This window comes from Aythya fuligula, chromosome 19, assembly GCF_009819795.1.
Source record: "Aythya fuligula isolate bAytFul2 chromosome 19, bAytFul2.pri, whole genome shotgun sequence".
Lineage (NCBI taxonomy): Eukaryota > Metazoa > Chordata > Aves > Anseriformes > Anatidae > Aythya > Aythya fuligula.
The window spans coordinates 5,116,724-5,138,751 of NC_045577.1; the positions used below are offsets into that span (position 1 = coordinate 5,116,724).

The 22,028-nt window shown below is 36.8% G+C and overlaps 1 protein-coding gene across 3 annotated transcripts in view; it reads right to left on the bottom strand.

The window, feature by feature from the left end:
- Positions 1-22,028, bottom strand: part of AK8 (adenylate kinase 8) — a 75,711-nt gene that overhangs the window by 36,611 nt on the left and 17,072 nt on the right. For all 3 annotated transcript variants that reach the window (XM_032200254.1, XM_032200253.1, XM_032200255.1), the window contains exons 5-10: positions 19,409-19,477; positions 12,686-12,767; positions 10,963-11,034; positions 10,382-10,582; positions 7,506-7,637; positions 4,497-4,586 (exon numbers count right to left, since the gene is read on the bottom strand). In XM_032200254.1, coding sequence (XP_032056145.1) covers positions 4,497-4,586; positions 7,506-7,637; positions 10,382-10,582; positions 10,963-11,034; positions 12,686-12,767; positions 19,409-19,477 — 646 coding nt within the window. The remainder of the gene's footprint in view (positions 1-4,496; positions 4,587-7,505; positions 7,638-10,381; positions 10,583-10,962; positions 11,035-12,685; positions 12,768-19,408; positions 19,478-22,028) is intronic.

A 22,028-nucleotide genomic window follows, 5' to 3' on the forward strand; every position in this document is an offset into this window, starting at 1 on the left:
ACAGATTGTGTGTGTTCAGCTCTAACAGGCTGCAAACAGTGCAACGTTATCTGTCTTCCATGAATCAGCTCTCTTTACTACCTGAATGTTCATTTTGGTGGGAAAAAAAAACATTACCCAAACTAATAGCAGTTTTCCCAGCTGAAAAGCAGAATCTTACTGTTTCAGGATTGTTTTTTTTTTTTATTTATTATTTTTATATTTTCTTCCTGTACTTCATGCTGTTGTCCTGTCATTTCATTTTTTCTTGGCTTCATTTATTGCAGCCTTGCAAACATATATTAATTAGCAGTGATCACTCCATGCTATTTCACCACAAAGACATGTAAAATTGAACAGATAGAATGGTATGCAAATTTCTTTTCAACTGACCGACACCAAAATGCTTTTGCTTCTATTTTCATTAATAAAATGCAAGCATCTCAAGGGGTAAGCACCAGGGACATTTTAAAAACAAACAAGCAAACAAACAAAAAAGATACGCTTTCTGCATTTTTTTTTTGGTCTTCTCAGGTATCAAATTCTGGCAGACATCTTTAACAAGGTGAATGTAGAAACTGCAGATGGAACATTAAATTAATACGTGCCCATGTTCTAGATGAGATCAGTCCAGAATGCAGGCTAGCCTTCCTCAGAATTACAGCAATCTAGATACACAAATTCTGCATAGAGGTCCTCATCAAGCCAGTGGGGCCTGTGTCTGGGCTATGTACGCATGCAGCATTTGTCCTGAATTACTCGAAGGGGAGGACCAGTCTGCAAAACAGTCTTTTCACTGCATTTCAGTAGGAATCAGACTGAGTGAATTAATTTATGTGAGTTGTCTTGCTGCCTGCAGAAGGGTCATTGCCTGGGAAAGGTCGCTGAGGTCGCCTCTTACTCCAAACGTTAGTCTTCCTGGGCTGCCCAAGCAAACGGTGTGTGCTAAATTCAGCTTTATTGACCGAGATTTAAACTAACTGCAGTTAGGGACCAGAAAACTGGTATCAGATTCCAGGGCTGGTAATTTTCTGCCCAGAGTATATTTAGCAATAATTGCCCACTATTCAGTGAAAACCACAATATATTAAAGGAAAGTCAGTGCATTTCAGATCAGTTGTCCAAGGAAGAAATCTGTGTTTATGACAGACAGAAAGCAGTCGGCTTGCTGAACTTTTAACTGAGAACACATTTTAAAATATCTAGTGTGCACCAACTGTAGGCTAGGATGTTCTGGGAATTAAAAATTTAATGGGCTCAAAAACGTCTGTGCTACCTTCATTAAGCAAAATAAGTCACCATACTAAAAATGGGAAATTTTGTAAAGCAAGAGCTAAGGTCTTCATGAGAAAATGAACACTAGAAAATACAGAAAATGGGAATGCACTGAGTTGCCTTCTGGGGTGAATAATAGAATTGTCTGGGCTGTTCTTGAAATACATGTACTATACATGAAGCAGCAGTACAGGAAGAAAACAATACACAGAATGTTTGTGAATCCCAAAAACAAGAAAAGATCTGAGTTAGTCAACCAGAACTAGAACAGAATAGTCTGTGCACAGCCTCAGTAACTCAGTAATGAGTTAGATCTGAATAAGCTAGTTTTTGAGCCTTTTTATGACACCATGACGTGCCCTGTTGGCATATCTTGAATGACTAATTGTACGCAATCAGTTGTGTCCACAGGAAAGGAAACCACACTGAAATCAGTCCCCAGAGCAAGCATTTTAAGAATATATGAGGCATGCCTCTAGATTTTATGGCACTAGTTTGATTTTGACTAGCAATGATTTAAGCGCCACATTTCTTGTGGTCTATCTTTGTTTCAAGGGTATTCCGCGATGCTACCGCTGCCATGATTCCTTGCCCAAAGGAAGTATTAAGGTTACTTGGCACATAACTAGAAAAGCAACTAAAATTTTGAAGTTCTAATTGCTTTCACAGTTATAACACTGCAAAAGTCTGTATTTGTCCTGAATTACTGTTATTGGCTAAACTGATTAATAAAATGTGATTTTTTTGAATGTAGTCAGTAATACCGCAAGAATCTTGCCTCTGTATTAACCTGGCTGTGACTCTACAGTAAGGATTCTTTGCCCATCTTTCCTTCTCAGTACACTGTTCTTTCATTTTCTCCAAGGCTCTTGTGAGGGTATTAGTGAATTCTTGTTAGTGTTTACTATTGTAAATTCATTCTTTGTTATTCCTGGGAGAAGAGGATTAGCAAAATGACAGAACTTATTATTTCTGGCATTGTTACAGAATATTTATTTTTATTTATCCATTAATTTTGTAGTATGTCTCACCAAATAAAATATATGTGCATAGAACAAAAACAATGAGACTTTTTTTTAGCACAATGCACAGAAATATAGTTATGACTCCCATTAACATGCAGAAGCACTATACAGATTTATCCTTGCGTGTTATATTAAAAAATTCATCTAAATCTGAGATAATTTCTAATTTGGAGGAAGAAAGGAATTACAACTTCAATTTCATTTTCCTGAAACAAAAGCAGCTGCTTTGGACTGAGGATGTGCATATTTTTAGGACTAGCTAAACATTACCATCTGTACAATTATTTTACTCTACTGGGAATGCTTTTGATATCTCCTTCAAGGAACTTCAGTGGTTAAGATGAACTTCATAAAATACATACAGAGCATTTTAGCAAAGAAAGCTCTTAAAAGACTCATCTTTGAATATGCAGATCATCCAAACTCCCATTTCGACCATAACTGAAATCTAGAGAGGGAGATATTTACAGTGGCAGTCCTCTACTCCATAGGGATGAGAATAAAGTGAAATTACACTGTACACATAAGATTCTGAAATTAATGGATACCATCAAAAAGGCACGGGTCCAGAGCTTAAGATGCTCTCCATATGCGAGTTTGACTGCATACAAAAGTAGCCACATTCAGATCAGTTGGACTACACACATACAGAAGATATTTCCATGCCTGGGATACATCGCAATTAACAGAGGCTAAGATTGCTTGCTTTTGAGCTCAATGGGCATTCTGGTTAGTTGAGCTGGTTAGTAGATTTCTAAATCTGAAATTCTCACCTAGAAAGGGCAGCCATGAGCCATTAATTCATGAGCAAAAGAAACTGGCAGTTGCTCACAGCCCATTACCCATTGATGTCTCTGCCTATGTTACAGAGGACCCAGGTCCTCTGTTTTAGGCTGCAGAGATTCATGATTTCCATTCCCACAGTCCCCACATCAGTTCCTAGTCTTGCAATATGGTGGCTGCCACAAAATATTAACGCATTGAACTAGCTGTATTACTGTATTAAGAATAAGTGCAATCATTCTCTAGAGATGAAGTTTAGAGATAAAATGTATTACCTTGTGGTTTGATGGAGGGATAGAATACCCAAAGCTGCAGGCTGCCAAAGGTCTTTTTGAAATGCTTAGAAAAGTACTGAATCTCTTGGTATGGTATCAAGGGAACCTCAGTTAATTTTATAGGCTCATGGTTCAGATCTGTGTAATTCAGTTGCAGAATTAAGCTATCATGAAAAAAAAAAAAAAAAAAGGACTTTCGAGCTTTTCACCTCACCAAATGGCTTTTCTTGCCAAAATGAAGAAATGAAGATTTCTCTTTGTCCAGCATATTTGCTCAAAATTCCATTAATACTGAAGCTTAACTGAGATTTCTCAATTTTCAGCAAGATCATCTCCCTGTATTAGTTTCATCAGTGGCCTGTTGCCAGAAATAGGACTAAAAGTTCCCATTCCAGGCCATTGTAACATGGCAAAATAAACATGCTTGAACCCTACTGAAATATGACCTATCCTTTAGAACTATAGCTCTTTTTTGATTTTGAATATCCACCATAGAGAACTATCTTTGTGCAAAACAAGTAACAAACACATAAGTTTAAGTTGTTGTCCTAAGGTGCTTACAGTAGTTATGATTTATCTGAAGTCACATGCAGAGCCATCCAAAACCAAAATATACTTAGATATTCTTTGTGGTACTCCCCTCCTACAACCAAAAAGGCTGATAAAAATGAATTACACAAAACTTTATTTTTGAGTTAAAAATACTTGTGTGAAACTGGATGAATCTGCAGTAGCATTCTGCAAGTCAAAATCTCTATACAAAAGTATGTAGTCTTTATTACAGAGCTCTTGGAATTGAAATAAAAATGAAACATAATACTGTGCTTCAAAAAGCAGCTTAAACATTTTTAAATCATACGTCTATATCAGAATTCTGGTTTTGATTTAGAGATAAAAACCATGGAATTGAAATTTTGGGATGTGTACAAAAACACTGAATTTAACTGGAACGGTGAACTATTTGAAGATATTGAAGAGATTAAAAATCTAACTTATGTTACATAGTGCAAATAAGTCACATCTAATTGAAGGAATTAAACAACTTCCAGATAAATCTGATGCAATTCAGATTACAATCTGTGCAAGAAAAATTCACTCACGATGTATCTTTTCCCACAAATTTGTAACCACAGTTTAATGAGACAACAACGTGCCCTACCTGGGTATCCATTGTCAATATAAGGCTTAACGAGTTCTCCAAGTTTTGTCTTGTCTGCAACAGCTTCCTTTAGCAGTAGCCCACAGCAAACTAAGAAGAAGGAAGAACAAAAAGACACGAGGTTAAATTTTAAAAAGGAAGCAACAAAGAAAAAGAAAAAAATACAGAAGCTGCATACTGGAATAAGGTCACTGAATAAAATAAAAGTTGTAGGTTTTTGGGGGTTGTTGTTAGGATTTTTTTTTTTTTTTTGGCCAAGCAGAGCAAAAAGCAAAGACTGAGCAGGGGAGAATACTGAATAAAAAAGAATACATTTGGCAAAGATCATATTAAAAACAGAGATAGAAAGAAAGATACTAATGAAATATGTTACTGAAATAGTAACTCAAGGGATTGCTGGTGTTTTTTCACTTTTTATAAAGTTATAATTACTGAATAAAGTTACACCTGCTGAACAGCATCTGAACTGCACTGCTGGAGGTGCAGGATAATACGCAGTTCAAGGAAGTGACTCACCGGATCATTTAATGATCATGCAAGAATTATATTTAAAAAACTGTGCTAATGCAATATTATCATTGACATCAAATACACAGAACACCAGGAGATGCAGATTTAAAGTTCTAGTCAGGACTGGAGAACAGGAAATACTGCTCCTTGGGGATTGTATAACACTTTTTGACCAAAGTTAATGAGTCTTGCTGCCCCCTGTGAGTTCACGTTACCTCATTTTACAGGGAGGAAACTAAGGCATGCTGAAGTTGCATGACATCACAGCATGTCCTAACTCCAGCTCATTTTTAGTTAATATTAGATAATAGTCACCATATATTATTACCTGACCTTTCAAATAACAATCCTAAATCAATTCTGCCCTTTCTGAAATCAATACCACCACCGTCAATGGCACCGCAGACTTAATGGCAAAAAGCAAGCCTTTTTATCTGTTTTATCACCATTAAGGACACTGTTTGGCAAACATGAATAAGAATACAGGGACGTTTTTGTACAAAGTTCATTAAATTTATGTTTAAGTGACAAGAAATGAACACAAATTTTAACAGTTACCAGTTGTCCTGGAGAAGCAAATTGATATGCACAGCATAATGTGTAAAAAAGTAACAGAAATTCAGTGCACAGACTACAGTTTAAGACAACAGATACATATATGCTTAAATTCAATCCAATTTATGAGAATATTTAAACACAGGATTAAATTTTTAAGCCTGTGCTTTAGTCCCAGTGGCCTAATTGGGAATTAAGTGTGTGCTAAGTACTCTTCTGAAAACTCATGGTCTTCTGACTTTGTTTTAAATAAGTAATTTTTATATTTGGTTTACAGTGTACTTACAATAAAATTCAACAGATGGGTGAAGCAGTAGTAATGGTATTTAGTAAAAAGAACTGCAACTCTCTTATATAGCAGCTATTTAAAAAATGCAAATTTTGACCTAGTTGAAAACACTGAATCAAACTTGCAGTTTTAGAAATAAAGTTCAGAAAATAGTATTCAGAAACAAAAGAACAGTAATTTTTCAATGCACTGAGACAGGTTTTATTTTAATTACGCCAACTACATAATTATTAAAAATACAGCTTCAAATAAATCTAATATTCTATTTTTAATATGTAATGATAAGATACAACAGTAAAATACCTGATAGTGATAATAAAATAACTGATACGCATTTTATCAGTTTTATTTGTACTTCTCAATATTTTAGTATAGATTTTAAAATCAAGTAAATTTACCTTTTTCAAGTTCACTGGATAGCCATGTAGTCATATTTATGTGTGTTTTTTGGTTTTTTTTTTGAAACTTTAAAATAGTCATAGTGATTTAAAATACCAAAATACTAAACCTAGACTAAACCTGCCAACCAATAGGCTGACAGTTTCATAGCTCTTTCCATGTGTTTAGTGGAAACACACATATCTACAATCTAGCCACCAGCTGGAATGACAATATGGAAAGCCCATGGCATTTTCTGAAGGTTCAGGTTTGAACCTGAAGAAATTTCTTTCTTTTTTTGAGGATATCTACAAAACTGGTAGTTGAGACCATTACAGCTCTGATCTTGAAGTTATTATTTACACTGAAAGCCAAATCCAAGGTCACTGAAATCTTTTGTTTGACTTCACCAGGTGCTCAAGGAAGACACCAGCAAACTGGCACATCTCTATGGACAACTGAGTTCCACTAATTAAAGAATGCCTCCAACATGAAAACCTACTACCTACCTAATTCTGTTTTGTTGCTTGTTTTTTTTTTTTTTTTTTCCTCCCCTTCCTCATTTGGCATACGCTGAAATAATACTAATGAGACAAACAAACTTGCATTCACTTAAAAAGGGGATATGACTAAACAGCGAATTTTAGACACGTCAGACATTTGTTTAAAATGATTTATGGCTACTCCAATATTAGATGATGTTATAGAACATGGACACATATTGCATTAATCCTGTCATCTAGCTATGTGTTTGTATCACAGTACATTTTAATACTAGCAAGTTTACCATGAACTAGCCTCAAATGCAATTTTCTGAAAGAAAGAGAACGTACTTCTCGATAATTGCTTCCTTTTCTAATATATTACTTCATATGCACAGAACCTGCATCTTCATCAAAGTTCAGAGCAAATTCTATTTTAAAACAAGTGCCCCAATTTTGGTCACACAGCTGCAACTACAGTGATATTACTCATGATCCACTGATCCACTGAAGAATTCATGACACTACAAGAACCTAACACACAAAAAATACTGAGGTAAAGGGTATAAAAAATGATGACTAAAAAAATGTTAGAGCTGGTTTGTCACAGAATGTATGCTCTATTGGTTTATATTTCTTCATTGAAGTATTTTTCAGTTCCCTCAAAAATTTGACATCCATAACAATGGGCAGAGAAATTTTATGAGCGAGTAGGAAAGACAGACAGCAAAAGATAAATGATCAAAAAGAGAGAAAGGGGGAATTGAGCAAAGTACATATTTACTGAGAACTTACTGTTGACAACACCGTATTTCTGAGCTATTAGTGCTGCCTGCAGGCTCTTCCCACTGCCTGGGGGTCCACAAAAGAGAATACGTGGTGTAAAGGGAGCGGCTGATCGGTGCCGTGTTTGGACATAGGTAAGAGCTAGAACATGACAGAAAGGCAAGAAATACAGTTTATATCCCATTTCTTTTTAAAAAATAATATAAACATTGATCGACTTTTCTCTCATTTTATAAGGTCATAATTATCATCATCATTTATTTTACAAATGAAACATCTAGAGAATCCAACCAAAACCAGGACTCTGATAAAACTGTCATGTCAGCAACTTACACTGAGGCACTTTAGAAATCTTACTATCATTATGCTCCCATACGTTCTTTCATCAGTAGATGTCAAATCATTTTAAAGAGCGAATTCAATTAATAATTGCTCTTTTACCATGTTGTTTTTAGCAGAAGTCATTTTTGCTTGTTAGGTACAATTTGACCATGCAAATTATAGAGGAATATAATTACATTTAATATTTTCTGCAGTTTCTGAACAAATATTTAGCTGTAAAAACTCAGGATGTTAACTTAATATGACATTTATCCAGCATTGTTTGTGATTAAGACTCCTGATTACATTATTATAGACCAGTAGCATATCATGTCACAACACGATATGGCATTGACAACACATTATTGAACATGATTTTATTTGTTTGTCCATCACTCTTGCATAACATGTAAAGGCTATTTGAGCTCTGATTCGAGTATGTTCGCTGGACATTATTCTTTCTTCTGCGTATAAAATATTACATTAATCAATCTAGAGACTGCAAGAGCCTTGGAAAGACCACAGGATATGTAAAGTACAATCATTATTGCTTCATTATAGAGACCTGAACTTTGTTGCAGTCTGAAAACAGAATGTGATAGACACCAAGTAGCTACAGGACACTGTAGACAAATTAGAATTGTATTTGGACACAGCAAGACTTACTCCCCATGTCCTTTTTCTGGCTAAAAATACCAGTAAAAAGAGCAGCTCAAGCTTTCCACAGAGTTTCAAATGTAAAGGCTAAGCTCCCTGCCACTGTGTCTTGACTGCCATTTCTACCCATGTTTAAAAGCAGCATGGGCACACCTACACATACTTTAATTTCCTCTGTAATTGCAGCGGATACAGCTAAGTGTTAGCCCAGACATCTTCAATTCAAATAAAAGAGTCTATAGACTAAAGAGTACGTGTAATAAAATGGTATTTTAGTCTAACAAATAGGATGGTCTTAGACATTAATGTTTGCATTAATCATATTCCTATATTAACAAAAAAAAAAAAAAAAAAAAAAAAAGGATTGATGAAGAACATCATAAGGATAAGTATTTTAACTACCATGGTTAATGTATTGCTGCATACCACCTATTTTTTCTAAGGACCCTCTGCTACACTTCCGTATCATCATAATATCATCATAAAATCTTTCTTTAATAAAGCAGCAGCTCCAGGAAACTCCAGCTTCACTATTTCTAGATAGAGAATCTAGGGTATTGAGAAACTGACTCAAACTGCAAGCATATAGGATCATACACATCTCTTTCTCCTGCACCACAAGCTGTACCTGGGTAATGAATCTGATGTCACATATCCTAGCATACATTAGGAGTAAATCCATTAAAATTTAGTTTACAAAATTTTATAGCTGCATGAAATAATCCATTAAAATCCCAATACTGCTGAGAACTGATTTTTAAATCTTTGTCTGTAGTAAAAAAATATTTTAAAACCCTGGAAAATCATAACAGAAAATAGTGCATTTGCTGCATAACGTATGAATAAAAACAAGTATCAGCTAACCAAGGAGTGCTCTAGATATTCTGAACATTTTCCATAACCCTGTGTATTGAAAAGCAGAAACATTACAGGCAAAGCACCCTGCTTACAAATGATGCTTAATTTGCAGTAAATAACCAAGTTAATTAGGAGTAATGATCCCCTAGACAGTCTCCACATCTAATTATTCTTAAAAAAAAAAATCTGGCTGCTTGATGCACTACAGAAAAAAAGATCTAGAGAGGATTTTTTCATTCCAATTTTCAATTTATCTCACTACATTATTAATTAATAATAATTAATATTCAGGCACTCACATTTTTATTTACAATTCAAGGCATGAATTCTTTATGAATGATGATATGAACTTTTAAATTTAATTAAGTAATTTAGAGGTAATTAATGTGTAAATTCATAATATAAACTTCCTACTTGTTTATTTTAAAAGTGCAGCACTTGTCAGTAAAAAAAAGACCTTTTTGAGATGCAAAATTACTGGGATATAACAGATCATCTACAGACTGACAGCTACAAAGTACATTATCAATTGGTCTTTCTGGCAGTTTCCTTATTTTCTTCTTGAAGAATCAACATTAGAAGTCAGACTGCATTAAAGTCAAGCACAGGCAAACAAGAATTGTTGAACAGAAAAGCTATGAGTGCAAGCAGCTTTTAAATAATGAAATGTTACCAGCTTTGAACTACTCCTATTTCTTATCAGACTTGTGGGAGGTACTAGTCCTTTGGGGGATTAGCAGTTGAGCCACAATGCAACCTTCAAGAAATGACTCTCGCAAAAGTAACCGTGACATTTTCTCTACCGAGTCAGCTGTTCCTTGGAAGGACAGTGGAACTAAGACTTTCCAGTTATCTGCTCTTACTCTAGTCCTGTAAAAATAATTATAAGAGACAGCCCAAACTATGTATTAAAGAGAACAAAACTTAGCTGGGTGCCATCTGTGTTGGCTAAACATAATCCTAATCCTATGAACTGCCTCTAACAGCTAGGAGCTACCTTTCAGATATGAGTTTATCAACTACCATTTACCATAAATATACAAATTTACCTTGTGATATGACATCCATGCAAGGCTGATCTGCATTGACTGATTTCAAAACTTTTTGATAGATCTGGAACACCCCAGGGAAGTTTCTGTGATATTCCAGCAGTTTCTTTGACATCTCCTGCTCAGAAAGATCTTCTGGTTTCACCAAACGTTGTTGTATCACTGGATCACTTGGCCAGTCAAAGGTCGTATGGTACACCTCTAGAAGAGAGAGGGTGATTAGGATCTATGAGGATGATTTAATACGTCTTGCTCAGCTCCAGCAGGTTTCCTATACAAAATCAAGGTCTGTGTTTAAGCTTCAGATTGTGGCACAAGTGATAATCTGTGCACTACCCTTGTTGAGGCTATAGCCTGCTGTTTACAGACTCAATAGCGAGCTTTAACTTTTTGCATATTTTATTGGTACAGAAAATAATGCAATGTCAACACATTTTTTTTTCCAGAACTGTTTATACTTAGAATTATAAATTCCTACTTGTTTTTAAAATAATGGTATTATAATGCTGGTATTAAAATGCTTCTGGGACCAAGCAACACTCCAGTTTCTAGTGGAGAACAGGAAGAAACAAATACTGCACCTTTTGTGAAGGGATCAAGCCTCTTCCCACTGTTCCGCTCAATCAGCACAGTGTCTGCAGCATAGAGCACAACTAGACCCCCCCCCCAAAAAAAAAAATTAAGAAAAGAAAGAAAACAAAAAAGCATAGCTCGTTAGTTGTTATATTTCTTGTAGCTATTTTAATGTATCCTAGTTTTAAAGATGAATGGATGCATTTCAAACACATTTGTCTCCATTTGTCTCATTATTCTCCTTTACCAATATTCTACTTGCAAATACTTAATTCCACTTTTAATCAGAGTTTTTCCTCTGTCTCCTAAACAGAACAGTGGGAAAAAATACACATTAATAATACCCCAGTACCCATGACTGCTGGATGTCCCAGACATCCATATCAATTAACAAGGCTCTCCCTCACTTACATTGTATCTGGAACCAAGGACAGAAGCACCGGTAGATCACTTGGTACTGATTCTCTTCTATACCACAAGCAATCACTTTTCACCCAGCTACTTTGGTAATGAAACTGGTGAAACTTATTTTTGGATAACCTCCCAGAAAAGTGTTCAAACTTGATTAGAAAGCATCAAAAGATGGAGAATCTGTCAGTTCCCTGGGTTGCTTTTGGCTAATCATCCTCACAGTTAAATGCTGTAATTTAATTACTGTTTTCAGTGCATTTTATTACAGATTTCAAACCAGTTCTTCTTATGACTTTCTGCACTGTATCAAATATCACTTTCAGACACTTTTCTCCCTATTAAGGTACTCATACACAGTAAATCTCATCTCCTCTCAATCTTCTTTTTGATTAACTAGACAGACTGAGCTTTAAGATTCTCATTCAGGTCTTGGTTGCACAGATATAATTGTGAGCAAAACTTGACTTCAAATGTTATTAGCTATATTAAAAATACATGCAAGTACTAGACATTAAACATTTTTGCCTAGCTCTATTGCAGTGATTCTGAATTCTTCATTAACAGTCAAATCTCATCCAAATCAAATCCAAAGTGACAATTCATCAAGTTCGCTAACATTCTGGCAAGTTCACTACCCACTGGCAAGCTCTACATTTCTCACTTCACCCTGTAGTCCACATAATTATCATCATTTCTTACATTCTGAGTAGGTTCTCTATATTAATTTGGGACAACTGCCTGTTCTAGGTGGCAAGGGCAGCTGTCAAGGTCTTATCTACCAGTGCTTTGCCAGTAAAGAAATGCTCCTCACAAATCAAGTTATAATCCATCCACACTAAAAGGTCAAGTTTAAAATCATGACTGCTCCACTTTGCAGTTTGCTAAGTTTGTACTCTATAATTCAACAAAAGAATGATTTTTATTTAGGGGATGTGGAAATGGTTTTGGTCTGAGAATCACTAAGGAGATTTAGAGATTGATTTAGCGATCTAGAGATTGAAGTTGGAAAGAATTTGGACCCACACCTCGTACAGAAGCAAAGCTACATTCAGCTGCTTGAAGATACTTGCTGGAGTTGTCCTGAATTTACAGAACCCTATTGTGTAGGAATACAGAGGTTTATGCATAAAAGACAGGATTTAAAATCTTTCAGGTTACCTCAAGGTTTTCAGTGAATCTGAACCATATAGAAATATAATTCTGCTGTCTCATGACTCTGTCTTCAATATAGGTATTGAATTTATTGAGAATGTTTGGGGAAAAACACTTCCAGGCTTTCACCTTCTGGTCACAATCACACATAAACCTTGCACTGCTTACCAACATGCCTAGGAATGATGCCAGATGATTGCAGCATCCACGCCTGTTCCTGATTTTCAGGGAAGCCTTCCAAAATCCAACCCTGTTGAACAAAAACATGAAAATATTATCGGTGCTGATAGAGAAAATACAAAACATAGCACTAAATACTGGTACTATTTGCACAAAAAACGCCTCGTTCTGATCTCACAATGTGACGATGTTTGTTATGGGTGCTTGTGATAGAAGAAAGAAAACATGGAGCACTGATGTTTTTATGAAGTGGCATGCAGTAACACCACTGCCACAGTGCAATGGGCATTTATGTATTGTAACAATGATTTATTTTTGCGTGTTTCAGTCTTAAAAAAGAAACTTCTCTTTTGAATAAAAACAATTCAAAACAATTTCTACAGTTTTGAAATATTCAAAAGGATACCAGCCCACACTGTGTATAAAAAAGAGGCTAAACAAATTTAAAGACAGATTTAATGCCAAGAACACTGAGGAAAATATGCACGCTTTCATTATTTTCTTAAATTATACAGGAAAACTCACAGTAATGGAACCAGCATTCCCAAAGCTAATGAAGCAACAGAGCAAAAGAAAGGAAAAAGAAAAAAGAGCCTTTTGCTCCCTTAAGTCCTTGTTATAGCCAGCTAAGTGTTGGATTGAGCATCTTTAAAAAAACATTTACAGATCTGTGAAATACTGTAGAAGAGCTGCAGCCTCACTCAGTTTCTGCATGATGCAGTGTTTGAGATCTAATCCACTTCCCAGTCTCAAGTCTGAATCTTCTAAACTTTCTCTAATTTTTCTATTATTCGCTTAACTACACGTGTCCTTGTCACTACCTCATCTTTCCCTAATAATTTTGTGATACTACAATAAATCTGAAAACTATCTTTGTCCTGAAATAAATAAGATACTTTAATATTGCATTAGCTAGCAATCATTATCATCTCCCACATATTTCTGAAGCTCTGTCAGTATGGGGTCCAAAGGTTTTCGAAGTATTTCCGCATATCTCCATGTCTTCTGTGGGAGGAAATTGGGACATTCCAATTATATAAGAAAATAGAGTAGACTACTTAAAATTCTTTAATTAGCCTGGTTTCGGGAACATGCCATCCTGCTGATATCTGTAGAATACAAGAGACTTAAGAAACTGCAAGCCATTTTTGCCACTCCCAGTGTTTGCTCTACCGAATTAGAATGAACTGCTGTCTAAGGTCACGCAGGTGCTAAGAAATCAATTTATCCCTTGGGACTTGCAGGAGGCAAGGCTGCACAATATTTTTAGCAGTATGCTAGGAACTTCAGCGCTAGTTCTGAATATATTGTGTTTGTACAACATATATATAGGCCTACATCCTTTTCTAGGGAGAAATGGCATCAGAGGTTGGAAGCCAATAAATCTATGCCTATTTACACAGACTACAAATCTGACTCATTTTCTTCACTCCAAGTGCAATACTTTTGGAAACTAAACAAAAGAAAAAAATCACAAAACCACCACACCACAAAGCCATTCCTTCTGATGTCACTACAGCTTATTGCTCAAAATCAAATACTGAGCAACAGGCAGTAAATACAGATTCTTTTTAACAACATCAGCTTCAAGATGCTCATACACAAATTTCAAAGGTCCTTAATGCAGGCAATAAGGAATTTTATAAAGAAAAGTTTTTGCAGTATAATAAAGCATAGCTCAATAAATAGCTTCCTGCCTGCATTTCAATGCATTAAGCAAATGCATAATAAACACACGCTACAAAAATAGTTAGCATTTTGGATCTTATTTCCAAAGGTCTCTGAGTTCCAGGGTATCAGTCAGTCCCTAATTAGAATACATTATCCATCTACTTGACACTTCAGTGAAATGTCTATTCCACCACAGAGCTGCAGCTTTGTTCAGAACAGGTTTATTGATATTCTGCTGCACTCCCTCTCCATACCCCCAGTGGCTTGGTTCTGTTTTATCACACATCAAAAAGGCCGTATGCTCAGGGCACCCCATGCACAGCTCAGAGCTGGAGGTCTGAACAGCTGCAAGTAGTATGGTATCACAGGAGGGACAAGCTCCAAGCAGATGTCACAGATAAAAAAAAAAAAAAAAAAAAAAAAAAAAAAGTAAAAAGGAGTGTGGCTTGGGAACTAGCAAGAGGAAGCAACACACAGCAGAGCAAGACCTGACTTAAAATATGCCTATCATGCTTTATGCAAACACTGGTCTTTTTTTGCCCTCCTGACTATCATTAAAGTGTAATTAGTAACTTCACATAGTAAATTTGTTTCTTTAAGAAGTCATTTATTTTTTGTTCTTGATAGCGGTAACCTTACATCCAAGCACGGATTGCACCTTACCACATCAAGGGTGGAACAAAAGCTAAAAGTGAGGATTTCCATGGTGCCGTACTCTGTGGTCACTGTTCCCTCTCTTTCAGCTGGAGACCACAAGCCTTTTCGACGTGCAGACTGCTGTAAATACTGCCTTGTGCTGGTGCCTTAATGCCAGGTGAAGTGCTCCTGGGAGACCCATGCCACACAGATATCAGCAACTAGGAACTGCATTCAAAGCCATCACTTTCCTCTCCAGATTTGAGGAATCTGGAGAAAGGAACACCTCGAGGTCATTCTGAAACGTAAATCTCATTCCTTCGCTGGCACACTGCTCTCTGCTGTAAGTACATACCAAGCCCATGCACTTTCACACTTTCCACCCCAAAAATGATGACTTAGATATTCAGTTCTCTTCTTATCTGACCAGCACAGCCTCAATTTTTTTTTTTCTTATTTATTTTTACAAAATACAAAACTGACACTGCCTTAGAATTGCAAAAGCAGCAAAGGGATAGCACCAAGAAGTAATGCTGAATAACATGGCACGTCCAAAAGAAATCTCAGCCACAAGCATGGAGCTCAAAGATCACAAATAGCTCTGCATTTAGCAAAACAGGTCATCACAATAGTGTTTCCACACCATTCAGTATCTTTGAAAAAATACTACATGTCTTTCTCTGCTAAAATCAGTAATAGCTAATAGCTTTGTGAGCATGGATCCAAAACTGACATTTTCAGATAACAGCAGACTGAGTGCGGGACAAATATTGCCAACCCAGCTCCTGCAGTCTGTCAACATTAGCAGTACAGATGATGGAGAAGCTCCAACTCTACCAAATTTTCCACTAGAAAGAAACCTCTTATTCCCACATACAAAGTATTTGTAGCTTCAGTAAGCTACAAAGCTAAAAAATAAAAAATAAAAATGATGGTGAATAGGCCTATTTTCTCCCCAGATGAATCTATGTAACATCACTGTCTTTGTATGGAGTTTCACAGAGACAAGATGATAATCTTTATCTGTCATGGTAAAATCAAAAGAACCGATAGCCATTGCTCTCTTTTCCTTCCCTTTCTTCCCTTTCAATGACAGCCACCACTCTTCTGAAGTGTTTAATACTAACCAGAAATAATTCTGCCTCTATTCATGTGAATCATTGGCCTAAACTTAGTTTCTAAATGGTTGTAAGGCAGGATTAAGGTTGCTCAGCTCACTCGCTCAGAAATTCATCATGTAGCAATCTCTTTGCTAGCCTTGCCCAGTCCTGTGCATCCCCTCCTCAACACCAGCAGCACTGGGAGTTAGACAACAGCCAGAGGTGCTATAACCAACATGTACTAACCCTGAAAGATGAAAAGTCTTCCTATCAACTTCACAAGTCCCAGGATCTAACATAATGCTCGCAATAAGTTTTCTGTGTGTGCTGGAAGACCTACCCGTCTGATCCCTCACAGTCCTAACTACATTTGTATTAGAAGAACACACAACAGAGTCTCAGCAGAGCCGTTGATCAATAAAAATGTTCTCCTTGGAGAATGCCCGTGACATCTATAAACCTGTGAGTGTCAAAACAATGGCACAAAAAATTCTGTATTTCTACTGTCAGTGGGATGAAAGCTGTGCAATTAATGCCAACCCAATGACACCACAAGGAGAAATAAAACAAACAGCTGGTGGTACTGTGGTCCAACATGCAGCTCCTAGTCTATTAACATTTTCAGCAAAAAAACGCTGACTCATGCTTTGAGAGAGCTGGCATAAATCTGCTCAATGAAGAACAAAATCCATAGCATTAACTTCATTTCCAATCATACAGGGAAAACGCGGCAATTGTTAAACTATTATTATTAGCACAACCAGAGTAGCTGTTAATGTTAAGCCAAGGCACTGTGTTTGGGGACTGAAACCAGCCCAAAGCCTGGCAGACAGTGATCAGAAAAGGCGGTTTCTCTCTTGGGTTTATCATCTTTCTAACTTACCTTTAAGGTGTAAAGATATTTTAAACATACACACTACAGAGGAAGTTTCACTAGAGAAAGATGTTGCCACAAAGAGACAAAGCAGTAAATCTTAGTATCACCTGACTTGCTCTATATCCATGCTATCTCACTGTGTTGCTTCCATACAAAATGTTGACATTCACAGTCTTTTGCTGCCCATCTGCTTGTATATCCCGAGCTGACAATATTGGTTTCTCAACGATGTTCCTCACCTACGCTGCAATTCAAAAGGCTGCAAAAATGAACAAGATGGTGCAGCATATATGCATGCTTTTAAACATGTCCTTCTGCCAAGTAAAATAGTCTAGTCTAAATTTAGTACAGATAATCAAATACATTAAATACTACCAGATGTTTGGTTTGGAGGGCTAAGTAACCATTATAAGTCAAAATGAAATAAAATAGCTCAGCTAAAAAGACCTTCACAAGAAACTGGGCAGACCCAAATAATTCTAGCAGAGTGACTTGCAATGCAAAAGTTAAATTCTGGTTTGCAAATTCAAAATGGATAGATCAGACGTGGAGTGAGGTGTACAGTATTTTCTACAGAAAAACTGATAATCCTTTTCTAAAGGCATAGGTTTTCTGCCAATCTCTACTCCTTTCATTACATTTCATAACATAAATACCAATGGGTAGTATCTTAACTTCAATTCCCATGCAAACAGTGGAATATCTGATGGGATGGGTCAAAGTTTAGCTACTGCTAGTTTTAACCTATTGCTTAAGAGCAGCATACCAGCTATTTGCTGTTTGCAACAGAAATATGACACAGACATGTCCTCTGGCAAACCTACCAGGCAGGAACCATTTAAGAGATTACACCTCCAGCTATTCATTACCATCCTGATCAAGTTATCTTTTCCACGGTTCATACACTGTCATTGACCATCGGATCTAGTTTACACAAGGCAGGTTCACTGAAAGACACTTCCATCAGTGGCTTAAGCTAAAATAGCTGGCTTTGCACTGAAGCACGAGACAACCTCTTTGGCAACTGTTTATGTTACCTGAGCTGTAAAATCAGAAAACCTTCAATCAGGGGCATAAAACAACGTTTTGAATTCTTCTTGCTAGTTTTGTTGTTGTTTTACCACACCTATAGACATCTCTGTGCTACAAAATTGCTGTTCTAAGAGCTACAAGGCAATGACCTAGCCCCCTAGATCATTTTGTTTGACATGGATGGAAGGATCCAGACTGCAGACCACTTCAGACTACAGCAAAAATCAGAGACAGAGAGAAGCAAAGGAGATAAAGCTTTTAGCATGTCCAATTTCTTCCAGTGGCTGATGCTGACACAGCTTTAAGAAGCGATTTTCACACTTCAATGAAACATTAATTACTGGCCCCACTTTATTCAATCAATAAAGCAGATGATGATATCAAGTCGCAGCATATTTTAATAAAACTGTGAGCCTTGCAACATCTCTCTGAGGTCAGAAAGTATCAGTTCTCCTCTGACTAGCAGGTGAATAGACAGAGTACCTGTTCTGAGAACTTGTACTATTTATTTGGAAAAGTTGTTCAGTCCTTCATGGATGCAACACCTGCTTTGCACTATGGACTTCTTCCTTTCAAGATTACATCAAATAATGTATGTTCTGTATTTTGGCACAGATTCTTTAGGAAGAGGTTTTTATCATTACAAACTTGTCTCTTACGAATAATTCTTTATAATGGTCTGATTGAGGACTCGATAAGTGATAGGACCTGAGATTTTAAAGGAAACGTGTAAAAGAGATTGTTTTCCTTGAGTCCAGACATTAATTTCAACCAATATTAATCTACTTGAGATCTCTTTTGGTTCTATGTTAAAAGTCTTTATTTATATTAAAACTAAGCACACTGGGGAGTGGGAAGGGGAGAAGGAAAGCCATACACTTGTGGATACAGCCAAACCTATCCAGTTGCCTATTTGTGTAAGCTAACAGTGAAGATATTAATTATTACCTAGAATATATTCAAATGCAGTGTTTACTCAGGAAGAAAAAGAAGACAATAAGAAAGCAAGAAAATTGAAATGAGTAACATTAGACTCTTTCCCCCCTTTCCTCAATAAGAGTTAAAATCTTAACATATTGATTTTTATATATTTTCTGTTTATCTGTTTTGTCCACTTCAACTCTGCCAGTTGCCCCAGGCAATCAACAAAGCTATGCTTGTTCAGCCTTTGATCATCTCAGTGCTAGAAGATTAGCATATGCATACTCTCATTCTCCCCTTCATCCTGTTAATAAAGCTCCAAACTCCCTCTGCTGATGTTCAAGAAAGCAATCCGCTCCAGAGCCCCCAATGATTTGCCCCCATTCCCTCCTCTGCTCAGGACTCAGAATGCTAACTACTATGCACGAGTTGTGTAAGTGCTTATCCACCAGTCCTCTGAGGAGCAATTCTTACTTGTTTGATGCAGTCCACGTTTGACAGACGTTCCTGGATCAGATTGGCCCAAAGCGCGTTGGGAATTTGCTAAAGAAAGAACAAAAAAAAAAAGGCTGCATATTCACAATTGAGTTCAAAAGGAATTTTATCATGCAGGCACATTCCGGTTAAAGGTGAACTGAGATGTCTTCCTGAAATAAATAAATAAATCAAACTGTATCAGTCCCAAGTCATTAACATAATATATCAGAGTGTTAATAAGGGCACAAGAATCAGTGTTAAAGGTAAGCTGAACACATTTCTACTTGCCAAAGCCTACATCCATGTTTTTTCCACACCAGCATGGAAGCAGCGCCAAGTTTTGCAGGCTAACTACCACACCGGACATCAGACTGACAAAGGCTTCCATAAGAACATCGCATCCAAAAGCAGTGCCTTTACCACAAGTACCTGACCCACTACTTCATACCACTACTGCTGTATGCACTGACATACTACCAGCTGTCACATGTGAGAAGCACAATCTCCAACGCAGAGCAGATGAACACTAATTTTCAGGAAGTTATTTTCATAGTTTCTGGTAACTCTCACTCTCTCATCATCTGTAAAATTTATTTAAAATACATTTTAATGTTAAAGCTCATTGTAATGTTAATTTAAACGCTGGAGACTGTGAAATGGAATTGACATTGTATGTATCGAGATGTTCAGAAGTGCTGGTTCTTTCTGTGACTTTTACTTCGTCCATATCTACAAATGTTATTTGCTATTGGACAGAAGAACAGATCCTTTACAGATTTATAATTTTTCCACCCCTAATATTTAGTCTGTTATTACCTCAGATTTCCTGATAAGAAATTAAAAATAACCTTTTTTCCTTCTTGTAGGAAATTTTCTTCACTATCTTGTTAACTTGGGCCTTCATTCAATGCTGAACTCCATTGAACAAACTGCTAATGTAACGTGATAAAGTTTAAACCTTTGGTGACGCCAGTCAGAGAAGATGTTCAGTCAGAACACCTTGTCTTCGTCTCATTTATTTTGTCATTACTCATAAAAAAAAATCAGCAGTCAGATTCTCTACCTCCTGATGCATACAATTATCTCACCTAACGATGTCAACTTGACTCTTCCAAGCAGTTTCATATATTGTGGGCTTCCAAAAGAAGAGTATTTCTGTAGGGCTACATTATACTAAAGGATGTAGATAGATGTAGCAGAAATGCGGCCGTCTATGCTGAAAGATTTCATAACTCTCCTTCACTAGATCACGAAACAATTTCACCAGGAGCAGTGGGAACGCTACCACACAAGTCACTACTTTAAAGCAAAGTGGAAAAAGCTCTCCAGAATACACAAAAGAGAACAGTCCACAGCTGGCTGTGGAATGGTCAAGGTGGCCCAGTCCTATGGTGGGGTTTCTTGTTTTGTTTATCTCAACTGTCCCCTGTTCTCAGTGCCTGTCCTAATATCAGCCATTCATAAGGCAACATTCAAGCAGGTAAAAGAGAAAAAGGGAAAGAAATTGCTGTGTTTCTTGAAAGTCAGCAGGTCCCATAGGGTGGTGCGTCAAAGCCTCCTGCAGCCTCTCACTGCTGGAGCCTGGGTCTGTGGCTTTGAGTCTGTCACCTTCCAAAGGTGCATCACGCTGCTATCAGAAACAGCTAGCGTCTTCCTTCCTTCTTTGATGTGTCATGTCAAGACAGGCTAGCAACTGCCGGGGGTCCACTCTGCTAAGCCCTGCCAAACCAATTTAAACCAAAAGTGTACTACCTTCTTTCAGTGCAGTGGTATGCTTAGCCCTCTTTTGAGCAGGTTTTATTGCACGAGAACAATCAAGGACATGCATGTGGGTATTTCTGTGCTTTAGTTACTTCTGCTCTCTGGGGCTCAATTCCAGCCTCATTTCCTGGTCAGTTTTCCTCCTGCTGAGCAATGGCCTACAAAATCACTTTCAGTAGGTTGCTTGCAGACTGCCTATTTATTCAGCTAGAAACCATTCAATCTGTTTTATCATATACTATGTTTACATTTTTTTCTCATAAACACATTAATATATCATGATAGGTGGGATTTCTCCTCCCAGAAATCTGTAAGAGTGGACAATGATACATGTGCATTTGGTATAGTATTCTAGAATTGTATCTTATCTAAGGCACACTGAGACTGTCCCAGTATCCAGTTTGGTTAATGAAAGACCTTCTGCTTGAAATATCAAACTTTCCAAAAGCTATGGGATTTTGCTTATGTCCATACCACTTTTTAAAACATACTAGTTTGATCAACTGTTTCCATACTGCCAAAAAGCTGTACTTGTTCCTGATTAATTTTAAATGTTCCATGTTGTTTCAGGGACATCACATTCCATCTTACATTACTGTAAGTAGACAAGATGTGTTATAGAAATCTTTTCATAAAACTGCTACACTTTTTGTTTAGTGTGAGAAGGGAAAGCACTTTCCCTAAACGTTTCCATAGGAAATTTTGGATATGTTTATTCTGAAAATCACAAATGTTTACACTTAGCTTGTTTAGATGAATACACACAGAAGGCTGATCTTTAAAAAGAAAAGTATACACAAGACTGGAACAGTTCCTATTTGTTTGTTCATAGTGACTTCTTGAATAGAACACTGAA